The sequence below is a fragment of the Heptranchias perlo genome, chromosome 19, assembly GCF_035084215.1.
Source record: "Heptranchias perlo isolate sHepPer1 chromosome 19, sHepPer1.hap1, whole genome shotgun sequence".
Lineage (NCBI taxonomy): Eukaryota > Metazoa > Chordata > Chondrichthyes > Hexanchiformes > Hexanchidae > Heptranchias > Heptranchias perlo.
The window spans coordinates 10,159,487-10,184,102 of record NC_090343.1 but is presented as its reverse complement, the minus strand read 5'-3'; the positions used below and the strand labels follow the sequence as shown (position 1 = coordinate 10,184,102).

Here is a 24,616-nt window from a genome sequence, read left to right as displayed (position 1 = left end):
CTAGCCAGTAACATCTGTATTCTGGCTGGTTTTAGAACCTGAACTCTAAACTTAATAATAAAGTAGATGTGAGGATGGATGATGGGAAGAATGCTGCACTAAAATGTGTAAACTCTACCAGTTTTTTTTAAAAAAACTCACTATTTTCATAAGACCAAGGCTGAAGGAGCCATTTTGATATTTACAATTAAAAATACTTTCATATAAGTCAGGTCTTCAACGCATCTGATTCCTAATCCCTGTACTGCAGGAAAGTGACTAACTCAGTAGTAGGCTACTTTGAAGTGCTGATTAATTTTTGTTATATGCACATGCTGTTTAGGCACACAACTTTTTATCCTTTTCTGGTGATAAATACAACCACTAATTCATGGTTTTCATAGAAAAATGGATGCTCAAAACACCAGCTTCAAAACCCATCTAGGAAAAATAGAATTTGATTTATTTAGTCACTATAAACCAGTGGCCCTAAAAGACAGAATAACAGAATATGATCCCAAAACACTGGTAAAAATCTTGGAATCCCATGTAATAAAAATAAAATGGACTTATTCAGTTACTGTAAGTAAGTGACCCTAGTAATAAAATATTTAATTGCACAATTAAATATGTTAAATGTGGAATGATAGGAACCTGCATGTATTTTTTTGTAATCTCATGGTGTCATGGTTCAGATGACATAATTTGCTGTCATGATTTATTCTCCTCTGAATCTGTAGGTATTTTTATGGTGATCGTTGCATTGCCCTTCAGAATTTTTTATAGTGCATGATTAACGATGTTACTGAAGGACTAACTGGAAGGTTAAAGAAATTTAATCTGTAGTGGACTACTAAGAAATAAGTTTTAAGGAATAATATTTTAAGGCAGCACTCAAAATCCATAGATTTTGAAAGCTTATATTTAATTGATACTTGGGAATGATTACAGGGTAGTAATCTAATGGGGTGTGTAATTCAGATAATCTATACTTGCAGTCTTTTATAATACTGTTTGAACCCCTAGATGAGGTTGCAGTCTGGAAATTGCTTCTGTGTATTTTTTAAAATAGTATATTTTGTGAAGTTTCAATTTTTTTTGGTGCAAGTTCCCCTTCCTCTTCCCCTTTCCCTTTGCAATGGGCTGATGCAAGATATAGTCCCAGATTTTGCTGGTGTGGGATATCTCGCAGTATGCCCTGTTAGACTTTTTCCCTCACCCTTCAGCTAGAAATTTTTTTGCCCTGCAAGTTGCTGGAAGTGCGAACTGATAACTGCTGGCAAAGGCAATGGGGTATCTGGGACCTTGGTGAACGACGGGACCAACAATCTATCTCTTCCACCAATGAGATTTAAGAATTGAGAAAGAAACAGAGGATTGACAGAGAAGGAAATAGGGTGAATTAGAGTCAAATCAAGTACAGAAAGAGAAATAAAGAGAGAGAAAGAAAGATTGGATTGAGAGAGAGAGGAAAAAGAGACAAAGGAAAAGTAAGAAAAAAATGAGAAAATTTCAATATGCCATCCCAATACAAAGTCAAGTTTGCGTGGACATTTTCTTAATGGGAGTTCTGGTCGTATGTTGTTTCCCTTCTCATTCCTGGAAATGTAAAAAAAATCCTGATACCAATCACAAAATTATCTTGTGATGGCCTAACTGAGAATCATACCAAGCTTGACTTATCTAGATCAGAATTGAAGGTGATGCACCAAAGGTATTAAGGGATATGGAGTTAGATCACAGATCAACCATGATCTTATCAAATGGCGGAGCAGGCACGAGGGGCTGAATGGCCTACTCCTGTTTCTATGTTCCTATGATTTGCTGACTACAAGAATGGTCAGGTGACCTGTACCCTGACTCTTTCCCAATACTACTGTTGAATTGGATTTTAGAAAATGTGTATTTGCATTAAATCTCGCTTCCCTTCGATTTTATTTTTACATTTCTAAAAACCACATCCCTTTCTAGTGTAATTTTTCCTGGGCACACCCCATTTGCTCAGCTTACCGTTTGTGTTCATGTGTACATGTTTAAATCATTGTTCCTCAGACATCCTTGGATTTTACTTGCTAATTCCATTAATGAAAGAAATCTGCTTCCTGCAATAACTGGGGCATATCTTTTTTTTGCTGGGGTGGGGGGAAGGGGAAGATGTGATTGTAGAATAAATAATTTTATCAAGCTGATGAGATTCATTTCATTGATCTTTTATTTATTGGCATGATCAGCTTTAAAAACTGCATTGAACGCTGTGCACAATAATTATATATCTTGGTTATAAAATAGTTTCCTCTTGATTTTTTTTTCTTGTGGTTTACCATCCACTGGCCAAGAGCAAGTAAACGATCTGCTCTCGGGCCTTTGCTGCTTATAAGCGGTCAGCTGCTTTCTGGGAAATGTGCAAGATCAGCTTAGGGGTGGCTTACCTTTCCCGCCATCTCCATTTTAGGGACTGTACTGCGAGGGCCTCTGCATGCCATCTCCCTTGAATAGGAGATTTTTAATTTTCACGTAGACTGGGAGAAGCAGAACAGCTCAAGTAGTAAAGGCAATTAACTTCTAGAATGTACTCAGGACAGTTTTCTAGAACAATATGTTTTAGAACCGACCAGGAAACTTTTCCATTCTGGATTTAACGATGAGCAACAAACCAGAATTAGTTAACGATCTGATGGTAAGGGAGCATCTTGCAAATAGTGATCATATGATTGAATTTGATGTTAGATTTGAGAGGGAGAAGAGAGTGTCACAAACCAAGGTTTTAAATTTCAAAGGGGTGAGAAATGAACTAACTCCCATAAACTGGGCTGAACTGTTAATGATTAAACCTACATACAAGCAGTGGGAAGTATTCAAAGAAATATTTGGTACAATACAAAACCAGTACCTAACTCTTAAATGCAAAGGCTCCACTTGTGTAGTTAAGCAACCATGGTCAACCAATGAGTTAAGTGTCAGTATCAAGCTAAAAGAAAAGGCTTGCACAAATGCCAGGAAAAGTAGAAATCCAGCAGACTAGGAGAGCTATAAAAAGCAACAAAGGGATACAAAAAGTAATGAGAAGCAAAAACAAAATGTGAAAAAACTTGCAAGGGTTATCAAAGCTAACAGCAAAAGCTTTTACAAATATATTAGAGAGAGAGAGAATGGTAAGGGGAAATGTGAGCCCATTAAAGGCGGATGCAGGCGAGACTATAATGGATAATAAGGATATGGCAGTCTCGTTAAATGAGTGCTTTGTATCCGTTTTAACAGTGGAGGAAGAGGACAAAATACCAGCAGTATAAGGGAAACTAAAGATAAGTCATGGGGAAGAACTTAGTGGATTTAATGTTTTTAAAAATGGTAATGGCGAAAATAATGGGACACAAGATAGACAAATCTTCAGGACCCAAGGAAATTGCAGATACGTTAGTCATAATTTTCCAAAGCGCGCTTGATTCAGGAATTGTGCCTTTGGATTGGAAAATTGCAAAAGTCAGTCCATTATTAAAGAAAGGAGAGAGGGAGGAACCAGATAACTACAGACCTGTCAGTTTAATTTCAATTTTGTAAAAGTTACTGGAATCTATCATCAGAGACAGAGTGAGGGAGCACTTGGACAAATATCAGCTGATCAGAGTTGGCATGTATTTGTGAAGGATAGGTCCAACTAATCTAGTTTAATTTTTTGAGGTCACTAGCGTGGTGGATAGGGGAGTATGAATGCTGGCTATATGGACTTTCAGAGGGCATTTGACAAGGTTCCACAAAACAAATTATTCGGAATTGAAAGTAACTTTTTGACATGGGTCGGTATTTGATTGGGAGGTAGGAGACAGCAAGTAGCAATAAAGGGAAGGTTCTCTTATTGGTGAGATGTGACAAGTGGTATTCCTTTTTACCACGTATATTAACAACTTGGATAAAGGAATAGAGAGTTGTATATCCAAGTTTGCAGATGATACTGTTAGGAGGCAGAGTAAATTGTGTGAATGGGAGAAGGAAGTTACAAAGGGACATAAACTAAGCGATTGGGCAAAACTGTGGCAAATTGAGTTCAATGTGGGGAAGTGTGAGGTCATATCAGAATATTTTCTCATTGTTGAGAGACTAGGAGCTGTGGAAGAGCAAAGAAATTTAGGTGTCTATGTACACAAATCACTGAAAGATATTGCACAGGTACAAAAAGTAATCAAAAAGGCTGATGGAATGCAGGCCTTTATCTCGAGTTTGAAATTCAAAAGTGAGGAAGTGATGCTTTGCTCCGACCCCATTGGGAGTACCGCGTTCAGGTTTGGACACTGAACCTCACGAAAGATATATTGGTTGTGGAGGGGTACAGGACAGATTCACCAGAATGATGGGGCTTAAAGGGTTAAGTTATGAGGACAGGTTGCATAAGCTTGGCTTGTATTCCCTTGAGTTTAGAAGGTTGAAGGGTGATTTAATCGAGGTGTTTAAAATAATTAAGGGATTCAATAGGGTAGATACAGAGAAACTAGTTCCTCTGGTGGGATAATCCCGAACAAGAGGACATAATCTTAAAATTAGAGCTAGGACATTTAGGAGTGAAATGGGGAAGCATTTGTTCACTGAGTAGTGGAAATCTAAAACATTCTTCCCCAAAAGGCTGTGGATTGTCAATTGACTTTTTCAAGACTGCGATTGATAGATTTTTTTATTAGGTAAGGGTATCAAGGGATATGGAACAAAGGCGGGTAAATGGAAATGAGGTACAGATCAGACATGATCTATTTGAATGGCGGAACAGGCTTGAGGGGCTGATTGGTCTACTCCTGTTCCTATGGTCTATGAGTGGCCTGGCTGAGATTGAGAATGTGCTGCATGGGAAATTGCAGCCTCAAACTGAGTTGCTCGCATTTGAGTCAGGTATCTCTTTATATTACTATACCATAGCTATAAGAGTTGCTGCAGTGGCACCTCAACATTCAGTGTCAACTCCCAAAGGCTTTAAAAACATGGTAGGAAAACCATTGATTTTAAAAAAAATCACCCTTTTTGTTTTGATCAGAGAATGGATAGTATTAATCTAGGCCCAACCATCTTCAGCTGCTTCATCAATGACCTTCCCTCCATCATAAGGTCAGAAATGGGGATGTTCGCTGATGACTGCACAGTGTTCAGTTCCATTCGCAACCCCTCAGATAATGAAGCAGTCCGAGCCTGCATGCAGCAAGACCTGGACAACATCCAGGCTTGGGCTCATAAGTGGCAAGTAACATTCGCGCCAGATAAGTGCCAGGCAATGACCATCTCCAACAAGAGAGAGTCTAACCACCTACCCTTGACATTCAACGGCATTACCATCGCCGAATCCCCCACCATCAACATCCTGGGGGTCACCATTGACCAGAAACTTAACTGGACCAGCCATATAAATACTGTGGCTACGAGAGCAGGTCAGAGGCTGGGTATTCTGCGGCGAGTGACTCACCTCCTGACTCCCCAAAGCCTTTCCACCATCTACAAGGCACAAGTCAGGAGTGTGATGGAATACTCTCCACTTGCCTGGATGAGTGCAGCTCCAACAACACTCAAGAAGCTCGACACCATCCAAGATAAAGCAGCCCGCTTGATTGGCACCCCATCCACCACCCTAAACATTCACTCCCTTCACCACCGGCGCACTGTGGTTACAGTGTGCACCATCCACAGGATGCACTGCAGCAACTCGCCAAGGCTTCTTCGACAGCACCTCCCAAACCCGCGACCTCTACCACCTAGAAGGACAAGGGCAGCAGGCGCATGGGAACAACACCACCTGCACGTTCCCCTCCAAGTCACACACCATCCCGACTTGGAAATATATCGCCGTTCCTTCATTGTCGCTGGGTCAAAATCCTGGAACTCCCTTCCTAACAGCACTGTGGGAGAACCGTCACCACACGGACTGCAGCGGTTCAAGAAGGCGGCTCACCACCACCTTCTCGAGGGCAATTAGGGATGGGCAATAAATGCCGGCCTTGCCAGCGACGCCCACATCCCGTGAACGAATAAAAAATAAAAAAATAAAAATTCCAAATGAATTGGGTTGTCATTGACAGTACCGTAGCATTGAATTAGCCCATTCTAGTTTGCTTTACAGGAGATAATGGATAATAGCAGATGTGTAATTGAGCCTTTTACTCAACTGCCAGTGTGTGGGGCATGAAAGTGAAGCTGGGAGAAGAACCATCTCCAGAAGCCCCTGCCAATTTATTTTGATAATTCAGTACTCTGATACATTAATCAAAAAGGGAAAATCATGTGCAGTGTGAATTCAAGAGTCCTGTGCAGTGGATTGTTGTCGGGTTAAATTAATCATTCAGATTAATTCTTCAAACAATGTTTACAGTTCAAGCAGAAAGTTGTACCTTTTTGAATATTGAGCTTTATGGAATGGTTCGTCTTGGGTGATGAAATGAAAAGTAAGGGAGTGAAATTTATTTTTTTAATGAGAACTGGAAAGCACTTTTCATAATGCCTGCTAACAAAATGAGATTCTTAGTTTCAAACCCACACATTCTGCAACTTTGCTATTAGCTTGTTAATTCTGGATTAAAAATGGGAATTTTTTCTTTGTTTAGGGGAATTTCACCTTCTGAGTGGTTCACTTTTTAAAAGATTGTTCTTGGGGTGTGACTAATGCTGGCAAAGCTGCATTTATTGTCCATCTGTAGTTGACTTGAGAAGATGGTGGTGGGTTAACTTCTTGAACCGCAGTGGTCCTTGTAGTGATGGTGCTCTCACAACAGTGTTTGGTAGGAATTCAACTGTCAAATGAGGGACCAGGTCAGTATACTGACTTTAATAAAAATATATGTGTGTTTTATATATTTGAGGACTTGCGTGCTTCTACACATAATCTTCAACACGTTTCTAGCAAAAGACCTCGCAGCCATCTTCCACAATAAAGCGTTGATCAACTCCTGTCAAAAGCAAAATACCATGGAAGCTGGAAATATGAAATAAAAACAGAAAATGCTGGAAATACTCAGCAAGTCAGGCAGCATCTGTGGAAAAAGAAACAGATAACATTTCAGGTCGATGACCTTGCGTCAGAACTGGAAGAAGTTAAAGATTTAACAGTTTTTAAGCAAGTACAGAGCCAGGCAAGGGGATGGGGAGGAAGGGGAGGGGAGGAAAGAACAAAAGGGAAGGTCTGTGATAGGGTGGAGAGCAGGAATAATTAAATGACGAAAGGGATGATGGTGCAAGGGAAGGAGGGTGGTAATGGGACAAGTAAAGAAACAAAAGGTAGATCTAAAGTAGCTATAAATCGAAAGATGAGGTGCTGCTCCTTGAACTTCCATTGAGCTTCTTTGGAACAGTGTAGGAGGCCGAGCTCAGAGTGGCACCTTATCTTTCGATTAGGAACTTTACAACCTTCCGGACTCAACATTGATTTCAGTAACTTCAGATCATAACCACTGCTCCCATTTTTTCGGACAGCAGGGGCTGGCAATGGTTCTGCTGTTGTCATTTACAGCTCCTCTAGACCCATCTTTTGTTTCTTCACTTGTCCCATTCCCACCCTCCTTGCCTTGCACCATCATCCCTTTTGTCATTTAATTATTCATGCCCTCCACCCTATCACAGACCTTCCCTTTTCTTCTTTCCTCCCCTCCCCTCTCCCGCCCCCCCCCCCCACTTTTTGCCTGGCGCTGTACTTGCTTAAAAACTGTTAAATCTTTAACTTCTTCCAGTTCTGATGAAAGGTCATCGACCTGAAACGTTAACTCTGTTTCTTTCCCCACAGATGCTGCCTGACTTGCTGAGATTTCCAGCGTTTTCTATGATCAACTCCTGTACCTGGAATTAGAACAGTTGAGCAGTTACTCAGCAAAATCATTATAAATAACTTCCTGCTGGGCACCTTCCAGCACCTCGTCCAAGTGGCTGTTCATGTATGAGCCTCGACATTGTCAGCAGGTTATTCATCTTTGGGTACATCACAGCCAACCCAGTCATATTCTTGCCCAGTATGCACATACAGCGGGGATCGCTATTTAACGATCAGGGACAGTAAACCTTGGCTGATTTTTTTTTTTCTTTCACCCCCCCCCCCACCCCCCAGATTGCTAACTCAGGGGCACTGAGATCATCTATAGCCTCCGCTACTGCCAAACTAAGTCAACACAGACTGAAGGTTGCACCTGGGATTTTGTTGGTTAACACGACTCTGTTACTTAGACATCTGAGGAGAATTATGCTGCAGTAAATATGAAATGAGAGAATATAATAAATAGGGCAGACAGGTAGAGCAGATGAAATATTGTTATAAAAAATGTTTCAATTAGATTTTTAAAATTATCACTATTACAGTAATTAACTTGATCTTGATATCTAAGTAGCGTTAATACATAGATTTTTCTGAATCACAATGTGAGAGCTAAATTGTTTTTAAAAGGCTAACCCAGGGAGTCAGCAATACCCTGGAGCTGCTGGCATAACAGTTAAGCTTTTTATAGAGCTTCAGAGCTTGTATTTGAAAATCATGCAACCTCACAAATCAAATTAACTTGTACTTCTTGATGTGCTTATTGTGAAATAACTTGTTTTCATTTTGCACACAGCCTCTTTGTGGCTCACAATCCTGCATCAATCTGAAACGCTGAAAGAATGGATTCAGATGACCTGCCTAATCTAGAAGACATATTTGTTTCCGTATGGCCTACAACTGTTGAGGAAATGGACCTGGAGTTGGGGCTAAGCGAGGAGCAGCTGAGTCTGGAAGTCCGGGAGGATGATTTCACAGTCTGGATAGCGTTCAGGGGGAACATGAAGGATGCTGATTTTGTGAATAAGCTTGATATGATCATTAATAACATGCCATGCCTTCTGGAGATGGGTAAGAATTCCATTCACAGGATTAGTGTTATCAGCACTGAGTCAAATCATACAATCAGAACTTGATTAAATTGCACAGGGCAATATTTTAAAAAAATATTCTTGCATCCCAACATTTTGAAGTCCAGTTTTTCTTCACCTTGATGTGAAGTTGAGCTAGAATAGAAAAAATGACTTACTACTTCCAATCACCTCTATTTCATCTTGTCATGACAGTTTGATTTGATCAGCTTTGCACCATATTATTTATTGTGTAAAAAGACTCCTGCTAGCAATTTACATGCATCTCATACGATTTTTACAGAAAATCTAAAACATTTAGTTTGTGCTTGATAACTTCCTTAAATATTTTCACAAAAGAAGTGTCCGATCATATATAGGCTGAGCAGAAGGCAACCTCTGCAGTGACTTAATGTTCAGATATAGGTATTTCTGGATAGTTACGGTGCATTCACATTGCAAGTTTGGCGATAGTGCAAAGCTGTTTTAGCTTCGCTCCAACACTAAAGGCATGGAGTGTAAATTGGGTGTCAAAGTCTGATGTAACTCTGAAGTGAAGCGGGGTGAGAGTACTTCCTCCAGAGAGTCTCGCTCGCTTTGTTTCAGGCCTTGACTCCGGATTAAGGCTGCATTTATAATATAACTGGAGCATCTGTGCGAGGCACCGATGCTGAGTTGTAGTGTGAATGCACACTTATTCTGCATTCTTGTGCAAGATCTAACAATCGAGTTACCATGAGAAGTTAATGTTCCCACACTGATCAACTCTTAAAATAACCTGAAGGGCTAAACAAATAAAGCATAAAGTAACAAAATATTAAAATAGCTCTTCTGTTTTTGGTGAAACTGTTGCACATGGCCCAAGTTTGGTTGTGGGGGGGGGGGTGTAATCTCTTGTGAGCAATGATAACATCTGAAGTTCTGCAGATACAGTAGTCTTTCCCACTACATTTTTTCACAGCACTTCTCAAAAAATGTAACACTATTATATTGTATTATATGTTCATAATCTGTGATTTTTTAAGAAAAAACTATTGTGTATGTAATGTATAAACAGGATTTTATCCCAACTACTGTGGGAAAACTTCTTTCTCCCCCTTCACATCCCCCATTAATGTTCTGAAAATAAATTGGCTGGTGTGGAGCCCTATCTGAATTATCTTGATTTTTACAAAACAGAAAACACTGACCTTGTTCTTCTTTCCTGGTATGAGTTGCTTCATCCACTGTTCAATCAGAGAATGATGAAAATACCAGCGTAGAAATATTTGACCTAAACTTTCCTGCGGAAAATGTGGCAGTGAGCAGCCTCCTGAAGGCTCAAAAGCACAGGAAAGTTGGTGGGATTAAAAAATACTCATTAACAGACTGGGCCAGTATAATATTGTGGTTTGCTATCCTTGTATGTTTAAAGAAAAACTCTGTGCTTCTGAGTAGCAGCCTGAAACTGATTACCATTTTTCAATCTGCTAAGTCCCCGTACCAAACAATTAACCTCTGACCTGAGCCTCTTTAATTAACAATGGTTAGACTTTGTGCCCTTAAAAGGGGACAGTATCCATCTTAGTGGAAGCATAATACATATGCATTATTTGGCATAATGCACATGTCCTTCTAAAGTAGCGTGCCATTGACTTAAACCACAAGAGATTTGCGAGTGTATTTTTTAATCAAGCAATGCTTTTGGAGGGCAAGTGCCAAAAATCTTTGGCTTTCAAATATTTGATAACTTCACCAGATTCGGAGAAACTGAGGCTGGAGAAAGTGGAACCATGGAACAGCGTTCGTGTAACTTTTAATATTCCCCGTGAAGCTGCAGAGCGATTACGACTGATGGCTCAGAATAATAACCAGCAACTGCGTGACTTGGGCATTCTTTCTGTTCAGATTGAAGGTATTTTGTCCTTTTTTCTACCTTTTTTAATGTATGCAGTATTGTATGGATGGATATGCTTGTTTAGTTGTGCAAGTTTTCAACAGGATACTATGAATATTGGTGAGAAGTCCTCAAATGTAGCAACTAATGTACTGCACAAAATCTGAAAATAAAATTTGCAGTTTTGAAGTGTTATCCATAGCGTTTGATGATCAAACATGTTTGGTATCAATATGATGCAAAGTAAGATGGACAACTAGTTATCTATATGAAGGGTTGTGTGCAATGCACTTCAAAAGTCCAAAAGTATTTTTAAAGAACAAAAATGTTTCATTTTGCCTTGGAGCCTGAACCATAAGCTCCTGCCTTAAGTGTAAATTGCTTCAGGCTGCTTTCTTTTAACTTGCAACCAAAAATTTACAAGCACCTTCTAATCTGTACACTTCCCTCATCAACAGCAATCAAAATTAAATTAAACTCAAGCATATGCCTCTTTACAGTAGTTAATCTGTAAAAAGACAAGCTAGTTTAAATGTAGCTTCACCGTATCATCTGATTTAAACGTGAGCAACGCCACTGGATTTCACCTTTTATTATGTATATAATCAAAGAACTATGTGTGATGGACGAAACCCTGCCTCTAGAAGTATACTGCACATTTCTTTCATCGCAAAAGTGGGTGGGATTTATGCTATCACAGTTCTGTTCATCGTTAAACCTTATCTATGGTGTTCCATGTTTGATTTCCCCAGTGGATTTAGGTAGGGAGGGGGCTTTGCTGATCTGCTGATCAGTCATGAGTTGAATCCCATCTTGGAAGATGTCCTTGTGCATCACTACCTCCAGTACCCTCCCAATCCAAGAGAAAATGTTGGGGGGAGCAAAAGACGAGACTGAGAACTACTTTTTCTCTCTTTCCATTCTGCCAAAGTACCCGTTTGTAAAATTGTTTTTAAAATCAAATGTGGGGTTATATTTCAATTCACAGATGTTTAATGAAAAGAAAAACCTACTTTTTTTTTTTAAAAAAGTGATTACAGGTGGGGCAGACGGTATGTTTTTGACCACTGGGGCCTAAATTCAAATCCAGACTAGACTGAAAATCTCCCTTTCTGCTAGCTGTAAGGGCATTAAACAAAATTAATTTGAATAACCTCAACTTAGTTCTTGGTGAGTATGAATTCACAAACTGCATCATATATTTGGGTACCAGTTGGCAATCTTATTTAGAGAGGTCATAACAATGCCTGTTGTGAGAAAAATTGCAATAGTAGTATAGGGGGATGATCTTCTGAGGGATGGATAACTCATTGGAGCTTCACTCAGTATCTGACCTGTGATGTACCTGAATAGGAAATGATCCATGAGGAAACTGGCAGGATGAAAATGGAAGGGAGTGGAGAATATAAATTCCCTAGTGACAGTCCTTTCACACAATTTATCCAAAGGCAAAAAGTGTTTGTAACCTTCAACAAGCAAGTGATCAAAGCTCATCTACCCAAGATGCAGTTTTGAAGAAGTAGTGTGTGGGTAGTCCACTACAAAAATAGGTTGGTATGCCAATGTGCTGTGCCAAGCAGTGATTTTCATCCTGATTCCCCAATCTTGGTTGGATTAATGGGTAAAACTGAGGTCAAGCAGTTCCAGAGGTAGGAATGAAAATGAATGGTGAGTCACCCGAGGTAATTTCCTACTTGTACCCTCTACGACCTGGGATGAGACTGCTGAAACTTATTTCCAAAGGCTCCTCGGAGCTTGATTAAATTTGTTCCCAGGATCCAGAAGTGAAATAATAGCATCCTAACAATCATCTAGTTCTTTCATTTAAAGAGAAAATTAAATTGAGCTTCCCTGGTGCTTCGGTTGATAAAGGTAGCATGTGGCTCAGCTGTACAGACTAGAATGTCCCAGATTTGATTTTCAGTCTGTGCGGTTAACTTGTCCCAGCCAGGGTGGCATTAGGAGTACTACAATTGATCTCTGTACTATTGGATTAGGAAAGGGAAAATCAAAGCTCCCACACCTGATCACTTAGTGACAGTGTTGGAGTGTGGATGCGGGATGTGGGATGAAGATTGGCTTGGCTGAGATACTACTGGGGCTTGCTGTCTGGGCTTGGACCACTTGGGCAAAGTACTGGAGGGTGCCTGGTGCCCATGAGACTGGAACTGTTCCACAAGAGGAATTAATGACTTCAGAAGGGGTGACAATGTATCAAAAAAAATTCAGTAGGTACACGGTGTTGTTGAGGTTTGGGAGGATGTCTCTGGCCCACCTTGTGTTCAAGGATTGGTTTTTGGAGTTGTAAAACTTGAAGAGGCGGGGTGGGGCTTCTTTCAAGTTGCATCATTTTAAAATCATTTTTAATATTGGGAAGTCAAAGAGAAGGGCCAAGGCCCAAAATTGTCACACACAAGTTGAAACAAATGTTGTTAAAGGGTCTTGTGTCTTTGTTTAAACTGAGATTTATTGTTTTCAGGTGAAGGAGTCATTAACTTGGCTTTAGTACAACATAGAGGCCAAGAGGTCAGAGTAAACGGGCCAGTGAATCAGATCAGAATGGAACCAGGATTTTCTTTGCAAGGAGGTCAAGGTACTTAAAATATTCTACTGATAAGTACTTTTTGGAGCAAGATGATCGTGTTAATGCCTTTTGAAAGCAATGCCAAATTGATCCCTTTAGGAGTGCTGCATTCCTTTTATAAAGTGAGGTATGGTTCAGTATGTAACTACAATCTTTTTTATTTCTCTTTTACTTTACCTCTGCCAAGAACCTCAGACAGCCATTTTAATGCCACTGCCAGTTGCATATTTTACAGTCATTGAAGAATGTACTGAACAGGCTTAGTCGAGGCAGTGAAGTTGTTTTGGGAAATAAATGGAGAAATTAATTTTGGGGGGCAAGGCCTATTTATGATAATTATCGTACCAAAAGAGTGACAGTATGAGAGAAAAGATCACAAGATAATTATGGATGAGAGGCTATTTGACCCATCTTCATTTATCCATTCAGCAAGTCCTCCCCATTGAGCATCTAAATGCTTTTTAAATGATTCCAGAGTTTTGCTTTCACTACTTTCTCTGAATGTCACTTTACTTCATTCCTGCACGTGAAGGCCCATAAATAACATAGGAAAGTGGACATTAAGTGCTTAAAAAAAATTGAATTATTAGATCATTTGAATTACGGGACTTTGAACCGAAGTAAACTTTGGTTGTTGTATCTAGACTCAAAGCATTATACGGTGTCTCGAGATTTGTGGCTGAAATGAGGACCATAGTCAAAGCCGGACGTTGTCAATTGGGTAAAGGAGTATGCTAAATGACCAGGGAGAAAGGGCAGTAATCGGTGGTTTTTAACTGGTCAGTCTAGATCAGAGTGCTTCGAAGGTCAATCCAGGGACGACTCTTGACGGTATTTATATATCTTGATATGAGAATACTGTGAGTGTCTACGTTTAAAGATCACACGGTATGAAGGAAAATGAGACATGCTGAGGAAAGAAATAAAATTCAATGGCTCAAAAAGGCTTTAAAGCTGGACACATGATTGCCGGTATTGAGAACTGCAAAGTAATGCACATTGGTGTGTTGTTACAAAATGAAATATGGATCAGGAAACTATTGTGGAAGAAGTTGGTGCCAAATGCAAATACTAATAAGATAATTATGATACGACAAATGATTCAACAGGATTATAATCCATGTTCTGTTTTTGGAAATAGGTTTGATTAGAGTTAACAATCCATCAGCTTCCATGCTCCCTTCAAGTAGCAATATGGCAGCTTCCTTGGTTGGTAGTGGAGCAAGTTCAGAGCTACTGCAAAACCGAGCACCTCATCCCTCTTCTCGACCCACCTCGCAGCCGGGTAAGGAGGGGATTTAATGCATTAACAACTTGTTTGTTACAGGAGACAGCACTTGCAGAGGAAAGAGTTTTCAGTATAATGTGCAGTTCTCGACTCTTCAAGGCTTATTCAAACCTGTAGGGTTTTTTTGTGTACACGTTTTAACTTCTACATTGGTAAACAAGGTACCATAGTACATCATTTGTCTTTAACTTATGAAAATGTATAAATTATTTTGCCTGAATAGGGTGCACGAAACAGCCTTGAGTTTTAGAACATTTCTCAAATGAATTGCTAGTCACTAAGGTCTTTGTTTATACAGATATGGAAGTTAATCATTGTGCCTTCAACTGTTCTACAAACTCTCAGCTTTATACACTTTCCAGGTATACCATTTTGGGCAGAGTACTCTTGGCACAGTTGTCATTGTGTAATGTACAATTTGTGTTGCAAGGGGACCAAGAAATGAAGTCAAAAAAGTGGATTACTTAAATCAGCACTACACTTACCGGTTAGCACCTGATTATTGAAACTATTCACACGAGCATACTGTGTCATGCCATGACAGGATGCAGGTTCCTATTTACATGCCCTATCTGGTGAGATCTCATTTTGTGGTTGTGTGAAGGAGAGTCCCTTTCCAGAAAGAGGGGTGTGGGGTGACAGTTTGCTGCCTCAAATAGGGAATGATGTAGGAGTAGGCGACTCAGTCCCTCAAGCCTGTTCCACCATTCAATTAGATCATGGCTGATCTGTACCATAACTCCATCTACCCGCCTTGGTTCCGTAATCCTTAATAACTCTTGCCCAACAAAAACCTATGATATGGAAAGACCGTAGTGACATTCAATGCAAATTAACACCTTTCTGCTCTTGGATGGTGATTAGGAATTGTTCAAGCCTGAAAGCTTCAGTACCTGAAAGCTACAATGGCACCAGATTAAGGGGAGTAGTGGGTCATACAAAGGAAGAATGCAGCCAAATACAGGATGATATTAATCAACTTCCAGAATGGCTTCCTAGTATTGTGTTTCACACCCACCTGGTGTCAGAGAAAAAGAGAGAGTCCTTTGAAACTTCCCTTGTGTTTGGGAGTTTGGCCCACCAAGCTGTCAACAACCAAGGACTTTAAATTGAATCGACCACGAGGGAAAATGTAATTTTTAATTGTTCAATTAAACTAGGATGACGTTCTATCAAGATTGAACGAGGAACCATCTTTGCGGTTAGTCCAGATTGGAACTGACGGACTCCTGAGGTTTTTCATTGTTTCAGATATACATGAATAAATTTGGCTGGCACATCCCTTTTTTGGGTAGCTAAACACTTCCGATTGCCACGGCCACTAGCCTAGTTTCTTGTCTGCTGGTTAATATTGAGTCCAAAATGCTGCATTTCCTTGGGACATAAACCCTTAAAGGCTGAATCTAATCATTACAGCAATGTTGTAAATTTAAAAATTCCAGTATGGCAATACAAGTAAACTGCAAAACACTACAGATGGTGACCTCATCCTGACAGAAAGCGTTATTGCCTGTGATAGTGACAAATGGAATACCTTTCATTTTACAATATTGGAATTTTCTACTTGAAATTAAGTGTTGTATTTTTTGTTTTATCCAGGTATGGATTCTGTTCTGTCAACTCTAAACATTCAAGCATCAGGCCACCCCTCTGGATCGTTGCCTCCGCAGCCTCACATTGTGCAAACAATGTCAACCAACCGGCAGATAGCCCCAGCCAATCTGCAGCAACACCAACTGCAGGGGGGGCGTCCTCCATTTAATCCTGCTCAAATTTCCATAGCTGGCACATGGAATCAAGTCTCAGTAGCAGCAATCCAACCACCCTCCACCCAGGGGACCATAGGAACTTTGGCAAATCAGATCTGGAAGAAGGCTTCTATGCCTGGACAAATGCAGCCTCAGCAACTTCAGGCCAGGCCGTCCCTAGCAACTGTGCAGACCCCTGCTCATCCTCCCCCTCCATACCCGTTTGGAAGTCAACAAACGTCGCAAGGCCACCAAGCCTTCTCACAGCCTTGCAACTCACCACAGTTTGCATCACCACCCCCCAAGAGCCATCAGGGAGGACCTTCCCGAGTTCCTACACCCTTGCAACAGCCTCACCTAACCAACAAGTCTCCAGCCTCGTCTCCTTCCTCTTTCCAGCAAAGCTCCCCTTCATCCTCTCCAACGGTGAACCAGCCACAGCAGCATATAGGACCCAGAACATCTCAGAGCAGCTCCCTGCCTCAGACATTTCAGCCAGCAGTGTGCCAGAGTTCTCCAAGTCGAGGTCCGATAGTTCAGCAAGGAAGCTTGCCTGCTGGGTTTATGATGCAAGCCAATCAGGTGGCACAGAGTTCCCATTCTGCTATAGGAAGTAAGTATCCTAACATTAAAAAATTAAGATTGTCAGTAAGGAAATATAATACGGCTCTTTTATTTTTATTGGGATCAAGTCAAATCCTTACGCTAGATGAAAAGCTGAGGAAGAAGTGTAAATTGTCTTGTGCATTAAGCCCCCAATTGCTATAAAGCAGGTGAATCTGCATCTTTTTCCACTATGCTCTTTTGGCTGATAAAATAAGAGTATCTTTAATTTGGCTTTCTTAACTTCCTTCCCCATCATTTTTTTTAAAAAAGATTGTCTGTCCTGATGACCACTCTTTTTGTTTTCTTTGTACAAAACTAAGCGTTGCTGCTGGTGAGATTTTAATATATTTGTTATTTCTCTCTTCCCTATCCTGCTATTAAGTGACCATGATTAATCTTGTGTGACCTATTTTGTGTTCATCAAGGTAAGGAATGTCTGTGCTCAGAATCGAAAAGTTTTTTCATTTTTGCCTCCTAGTTTGGGTATAGCTACTCTGTTGTAGTAGTGTGTCTTAACCCCAGCCTCAAAAGACTCTCCTCAGCCTCTCTTTCTCCCGCCCCCCCTCCCCCCCACTTCAACTACAACCTCTAGGATTTTCACTTTCCGCATTAGCCATTCTTGGAGTTGCTGAGTGAGTCAGCCAAGTATAGTGTTAAATTATTGACACTCTTCTACAGTGATTCTTTGCCCACAAGGAACTGGATTGGGAATGCCCAAATTCGCCTACCATGAAGTTTCTGGCCTTGTTTTACTTAAGACTTTTATAACCATGTGAGCAATTACACTGCCCACTCTCCCAATGATCACACTTGGGAAGTGTGGCAAATTGAACAGGTCAGATGATATTTAGTAATATCATACGTACTTTTCCACCCTACGTCAGAAATGCCCTGGTATTGTATAAATTTAGTGCTGCAGTGTGTGTTCTACCGTTATAGGCCCTTTGAGTGAGAGTGCTGCATTGATGCCCTTCTGCTGGAGACTAGACCGACTCGTGTGAATGATTACCATTCTATTGTATCTTTACCAAAGTTTTAATACCAAGATCTGATTAGACCAGTTAGGTAATCTCATTCATTTAAGATTCCCTTTTTCGAGCACAAAATATGCTGAAATGGGCATCACAACCATTGGTATATGAATAAACCTTTTTAATTTGGTGGTGACGGGCAAGGCATCTAGCGTTAAATTTTCAGCATTGGAGGTTTTGAGTTAACATTGTAAACAATTCATGCAGTACAGGCTCTAATTTCTTGGTGCTCATTTTCAGAGTTTTATTTAAAAGTTCAGGCGTTTAACATTCTACTGTATTTGATTAATACATCCACTAAATTCTGTGTGCCATTCAGAAAAACATAAGAAATAGGAGTAGGCCATACGGCCCCTCGAGCCTGCTCCACCATTCAGTCAGATCATGGCTGATCTTCAACCTCAACTCCGTTTTCCTGCCTGATCTTCATATCCCTTGATTCCCCTAGAGACCAAAAATTTATCTATATCGGCCTTGAATATACTCAATGACTCTGCATCCACAGCCCTCTGGGGTAGAGAATTCCAAAGATTCACAACCCTCTGAGTGAAGAAATGCCCCCTCATCTCAGTCTTAAATGGCCGACCCCTTATCCTGCAACTGTGCCCTCTAGTTGTAGACTCTCCAGCCAGGGGAAACAACCTCTCAGCATTTACCCTGTCAAGCGCCCTCAGAATCTTATGTTTCAGTGCGATCACCTCTCATTCATCTAAACTCCAGAGAGTATAGGCCCATTCTACTCAACCTCTCCTCATAGGACAACCCTCTCATCCCAGGAATTAATCTAGTGAAGCTTCATAATACTGCTTTTAAAGCAAGTATATCCTTCCTTAGATAAGGAGACCAAAACTGTACACAGTACTCCAGATGAGATCTCACCAAAGCCCTGTACAATTGTAGTAAGACTTCCTTACTCGTGGCCTTTACTGCAAGGGAGTTGGAGTACGACATTCCATTTGCCTTCCTAATTGCTTGCTGTACCTACAATGCTAACTTTTTGTGTTTCTTATACCAGGACACCCAAATCTCTCTGGACACCAACATTTAATAGTTTCTCATCATTTAAAAAATATTCCTACCAAAGTGAATAACCTCACATTTCCCCACATTATACTCCATCTGCCACTTTCTTGCCCACTCACTTGACCTTTCTATATCCCTTTGCAGACTTTGTGTCCTCCTCACAGCCTACTTTCCCACCTAGCTTTGTATCGTCAGCAAACTTGGATACACTGCATTCAGTCCCTTCATCGAAGTCATTAACATAGATTGTAAATAGCTAAGGCCCAAGCACTGATCCTCGCAGTACCCCACTAGTTACAGCCTGCCAACCTGAAACTGACCCGTTTATCCCTACTCTCTGTTTTCTGTCCTTTAACCAATCCTTTGTCCATGCTAATATGTTACCCCCAACCCCATGAGCCTGCATCTTGAAAGACATTCAGAGGAAATAATGTTCATCCTACCTGTATGTGCTGAATTGAAATACTGGTAGCAAAAGGTAAAAGGAAAGTGATTTCTAATGAACACTGTACTGCCTGTCCCTATTAAGTTACAGTACTTTAATGTCAGCCGTAGCTCAGTTGGTAGCACGCTCGCCTCTGAGGCAGAAGGTTGTGGGTTCAAGTCCCACTCCAGCGACTTGAGCACATAGTCCAGGCTGATACTTCAGTGCAGTACTGAGAGTGTGCTGCACTGTCGGAGGTGCCATCTTTCGGATGAGATGGTAAATCGAGGATCTGTCTGCCCCCCCCCCAGGCATAAAAGATCCCATGGCACTATTTGAAGAAGCGCAAGGGAGTTATCCCCTGTGTCCCTGCCAATATTTATCCCTCAACCAACGTTAATAAAATAGACAATATGGTAAATTATTTAATTGCTGTTCGTGGGATCTTCCTGTGCGCAAACTATCTGCCACGTTTCCAACATTACAACATTGACTACATTTCAAAAATACTTCATTGGCTTGAAAGCGCTTTGGGACATCCTGAGGTCATGAAATACGCTATATAAATGCAAGTTTGTTTTTTCTTTACTTCAGGGGCTGTTTTCAGATTTGGAACTGAATTAGCAATTATACCAAAATGAAAACTCACGATCATCACTCTTTCTCTTAGGCATACCAAAGCGACTGCCACCAACCTTTCCTCCAGGTCAGCCTAATCAGAACTTCACTCCAGCACAGATAAGCCAAGCTGTCGCATCTGCCACCTCGATGAACAGTGGTATTCTACAGGTGCAGCCCAACCAGAATGTACAACACACAGGTTGGTTTTTCCAAAAAAAAATTGCACCCTAAAGTTAAATTTGTGTTTGAGCATGGTTCAGGGAGGGAGATAAATAACCAAATCACACTACATATAATAAAAAAAAAGATAGTGGATGTGGGGTCACATTTATGATCCATCACACTGTTGAAATGCCGGTTTCACCTGCGCAGCTGCAGGGTTGAGCTACTTGGTAACTTATTCATGCTGCTGTTATGAACAGAAGTTGATTTTTGCATATGTTCTGAATGGGGAGGGTTTTCTCATTAAATGAATAAATGCAAGTTTAGTTTGGAAATAAGTTCAGTGTTTGGCTTTTTATTTCTAGGTGGTCCAAATAATGCTGCTTCCCAAAATCAGATGAATGTACAGACTCATGGGCCACCTAATGTGATGCAAGCAAACCTCCTTGGACTTCATGGAAACATGAATAATCAGCAATCCATCAGTACTTCTCAAGTGAATATGGGTAACTTGCAAGGGCAGCAGCAGGGCCCTCAGTCGCAGTTTATTGGGATGCATCAACAGATCGCACCCTCACAGGGCCAGATGATGAACGTTCAATCTCAAGGTCTACATCCGTCAAATCAGATGATTATTTCTCGTCCCCAGCTCATCCAAAGCCAAATGATGATGGCGGCATCCCAAAGCCATAATATCGTTCCATCTGGACAGAGGATGACTCCACCCAAGCAGTTGCATTCACAACAGGGTCAGCAAATAATGACTACTCATGGGCAATTAATAGGGCCTCAGGGTCAAGTCATATTACAGCAAAGCCAGATGATGGGGCTTTCTGAGCAGATTGTTGTCAGTCAGGTGCAGGGAAACAAACAAGGGTTCAATAATCAGAACCAGCAAAATGTAATAGTTGGGCCAGGTCAGATGATGAGGGGACCTGCCACAAACTCGCAAGGTAATATGGTTCAATTTTCCACACAGATGATCCAGCAGAATCCTCTGAATGGGAATTCTTCTCAAGGGATTGGAATACAGGGACAAGTGCTTAGACCTTCAGTACCACATTTAGCTCAGCAGCATGGTGACCATACAGCATCAGCCAATGATGTCAATCTAACGCAAATGCTGCCTGATCTTCAAATGCAGCAAAGTGCAGTTGCTTCTCATATGCAGACAATGCAGGCAGGTAACTCTGCTGGCCCCCATTTTCCCGGGCATGGTATGTCCTTCAGTGCTCCTTACAGCACCACGGCAAGTGGGAGTCAGATGTCATTGGCCACTGCCTCTGGTTTTCCGAACAATAAAGACGTCACTTTGACCAGTCCACTGCTTGTCAACCTGTTGCAGAGTGATATCACATCTGCACAGTTTGCTATGACCAACAAGCAAAACACCCAGAATGCCAACAAACCCAAGAAGAAAAAACCATCGCGATCGCAGAAGAAAAAGAACAGTGGAGCTCAGCAGCCAGAAGAGCAAATGCAGCATGTGTAAGTTTTTTTTAAAAAAAAAACAAAAAACAAATTGTGTTCTTCCCTGGAGCACCCTTGACAGTCTTTTGGAAGCTTTGAGTGTCTGTGATAGATGTGTTGGCTGGTGATATTGCAAGTTGCTTGGAATCCAAGGGACACCCTTTACTGGTGAAGTGTTTGAAATACACCCCCTTGTTGCATTGTTGGTTGTGTTAGTGTTGAGTTTGGTCTAAATTTATCATGTTTTTTTTTATAATGGTTTTCTTTATTTTCCTTTTCCTGTCAATTTTCTGCCCTGCCTTCCCCACCCTCCGAAAACATTGACCCCTTGCAGGGATGTAGCTCCACAGGTGCCAAGAGTCTTCTGGCCATTCCTCATGCGTGAGCCAAGACAGTGAGTATCGACAAGCTATTCTACAGTGGGGGGCATTGCAACCAAGCCCAATCCTATCCTTACCCAATGTCCGTGTGCATTTCAACAAGGGTTGCAGGATAGCCACCTGGAACAGTAACTCTGCCCTATTTTCTCCCAGCTGAACTGGGTACAGAGGTTAATTGCAGCATTTTGTTGCTTCCTTCTTTCCACTTGATTGAGGTCAGCTAACGCAGCACAGATAAGGGCTCAAACCTGGGACCTTCCAGATTTGTGTGGTTCACGTATTCACTGGCTTAACCAGCTGACTCATTTGGGAAAGTACACTTTCTCTTTTTAAGCAAACTGGATTATGATTTGACCCGTTCCTCTCTTCCCCCTCTCTCCCCCCTCTCTCTACCCTAGCAGACGGGCTGGAACGTAACCATTTGGTTCTGATGAGAACACGGAAATGCAAATTAAAATACTTGATGTCATAGTAGGGCTGAAGTTGAGCTCAATTGTCTCATCCACCATTAGCACCCAGCGTTAGACTGAATAAAACTGTCAATAATGTTCTTCAGCTGCAACCTCAGAAGAGAATCCCTTGCTACATCAGTGCGATATTTCCATTTTCAAGCCAGCGATCCTGATGACCCTACTGTGAGGAGATGTTATTAAAGTGCAGATTAATTTCAAATTATGGGCAACGTTTTGTTGTGGGCTGGACTGACATTTAGCCCATGCTTTTCACTTTGTACCCCAGCAGCTGCCACAGAGGGATAACACGCAGGAGTAGATTCGTCAGAAGCAATAGAACCAATTCCTAAGAGAACAGATGGTGCCACTCAATCCGCCATTTACATTAAAACAGTGACTACACTTCAAAAGTACTTTATTGGCTGTAAAGTGCTTTGGGATGTCCTGAAGTCCTGAAAGGCACTATTTAAATAGATTTCTTTTTTTCTTTCTCACACTTTCATGCACTTGCTTTCTCTTTCTTTCACACACTTGCTTTTTCTTTCTTTCGTTCATACACTTTCGCTTTACTTGCCTTGTCTGGGATTATTCATTTGCAAAATTTTGACAGGAATAATTAAACCCATTACAAGAAAAGTGCCAAATTTTTGTAGGTTTCCCAGTTTGAAGAATAAACTTGCATTTATATAGCTTTTTAAACATCAGGATGTCCCAAAAGAGCTTCACAGCCAATTAAGTACTTTTGAAGTGTAGTCACTGTTGTAATGTGGAGAAATGTGGCAGCCAATTTGTGCACAGCAAGGTTCCACAAACAACAATGAGATAAATGATCAGATAATCTGTTTTGTTGATTGAGGGATGAATGTTGACCAGGACACAGGGAGAATTCTGCTCTTCTTCGAAAAGTACCATAGGATTTTTTTTTATATCCACCTGAGGGGCCAGATGGGGCCCTCAGTTAAAATCTCATCTGAAAGATGGTATCTCCAACAGTGCAGCACTCCCTTAGCACTGAACTGTCAGCCTAGATTGTTGGCTCGAGTCTCCAGAGTGGGTCTGAATCCAAACCTTGTGACTCAGGCGAGACTGCTATCACTGAGCCAAGTCTGACACCTAATTTTTTTTTGTTTCTTTAAATCTTCTCTCTTTATGTCTCAAGATGGTTGTTAAGTGAGGTTGTTGATATACCTGTTGAGCTGACTATGTGAATGGAATGACAATAATTGTTCTTCAGTTTTCCCTTTATCATTTAGGAGAAATGACTGACTTCTGCTCTCTGCTTCCTGCTCAAAAGCTTGTTTAGCTTATTGATACCAATGTTCTGTGGGAAAAATCACGGGCCATCATGCTTTAATGTACAATAGACTTGTGTGATACTTTTAATTTACCACCTCAAGTTACACCCACCACTAATGACAGACCTGCAACTGTCAGTGGTGGTATTTTTTTTTACAGCTTAAGATGTTCTCTCTAGACTAAGTTTGCAAGGAGAAAATCTAGAATTGCATTGCCGGTTGGTTTTTTGGGTTCAAGTGGTTCATTTCTCACACTTGCTCAACATTACACTTTAATGAATGCTCGTAATAACGCTGCTATCTTCAGGCTAGTTAGTTGTGTCTTTCTGATGTTTTCAACTATTTTCCATATTTCAGTCTTCTGTAATCTATATACTTCGGATCCCTTTTATCATTCTTCATCCTAATTGATCTTTTTCTGCATTGAAAGAATATAGTGCATACCCACGCTATATGGGCGGTCACTGTTTAGGCCGTTTGTCAGTGTATAGGCTTCAAAGTTGGTGCAGCCATCTCCGTTCTAACTTCCTACACTCCGTAGTCCAGCAATTTTATTTTAAATTCACAAGCTTTCGGAGGCTACCTCCTTCCTCAGGTGAACGAAGAAGGAGGTAGCCTCCGAAAGCTTGTGAATTTAAAATAAAATTGCTGGACTATAACTTGGTGTTGTAAAATTGTTTACAATTGTCAACCCCAGTCCATCACCGGCATCTCCACATCTACACTCCGTAGCTCAGCTTTCAACATGCAAACGTGTTACGTGTTTCCCGCACTTTGCAGAACAGAAGGAGTTGTGGCTCGTGCTTCTGTGAAGCAGCCTTGGTGAATGGCAGCTGAGTAGC

The 24,616-nt window shown here is 40.9% G+C and overlaps 1 protein-coding gene across 4 annotated transcripts in view; it reads left to right on the top strand.

Annotated features, from left to right (window-relative positions):
- The window catches only part of ncoa6 (nuclear receptor coactivator 6), a 53,242-nt gene that overhangs the window by 4,362 nt on the left and 24,264 nt on the right, over positions 1-24,616 (top strand). For 3 of the 4 annotated variants that reach the window (XM_068000291.1, XM_068000289.1, XM_068000290.1), the window contains exons 2-8: positions 8,541-8,815; positions 10,553-10,708; positions 13,170-13,283; positions 14,416-14,559; positions 16,162-16,923; positions 20,065-20,214; positions 20,543-21,665. In XM_068000291.1, the coding sequence (XP_067856392.1) occupies positions 8,587-8,815; positions 10,553-10,708; positions 13,170-13,283; positions 14,416-14,559; positions 16,162-16,923; positions 20,065-20,214; positions 20,543-21,665 (2,678 nt within the window). In that variant the 5' untranslated portion in view covers positions 8,541-8,586. Of the gene's footprint in view, positions 1-8,540; positions 8,816-10,552; positions 10,709-13,169; positions 13,284-14,415; positions 14,560-16,161; positions 16,924-20,064; positions 20,215-20,542; positions 21,666-21,981; positions 22,042-24,616 lie in introns of all 4 variants that reach the window. The other variant, XM_068000292.1, reaches the window with a different exon arrangement.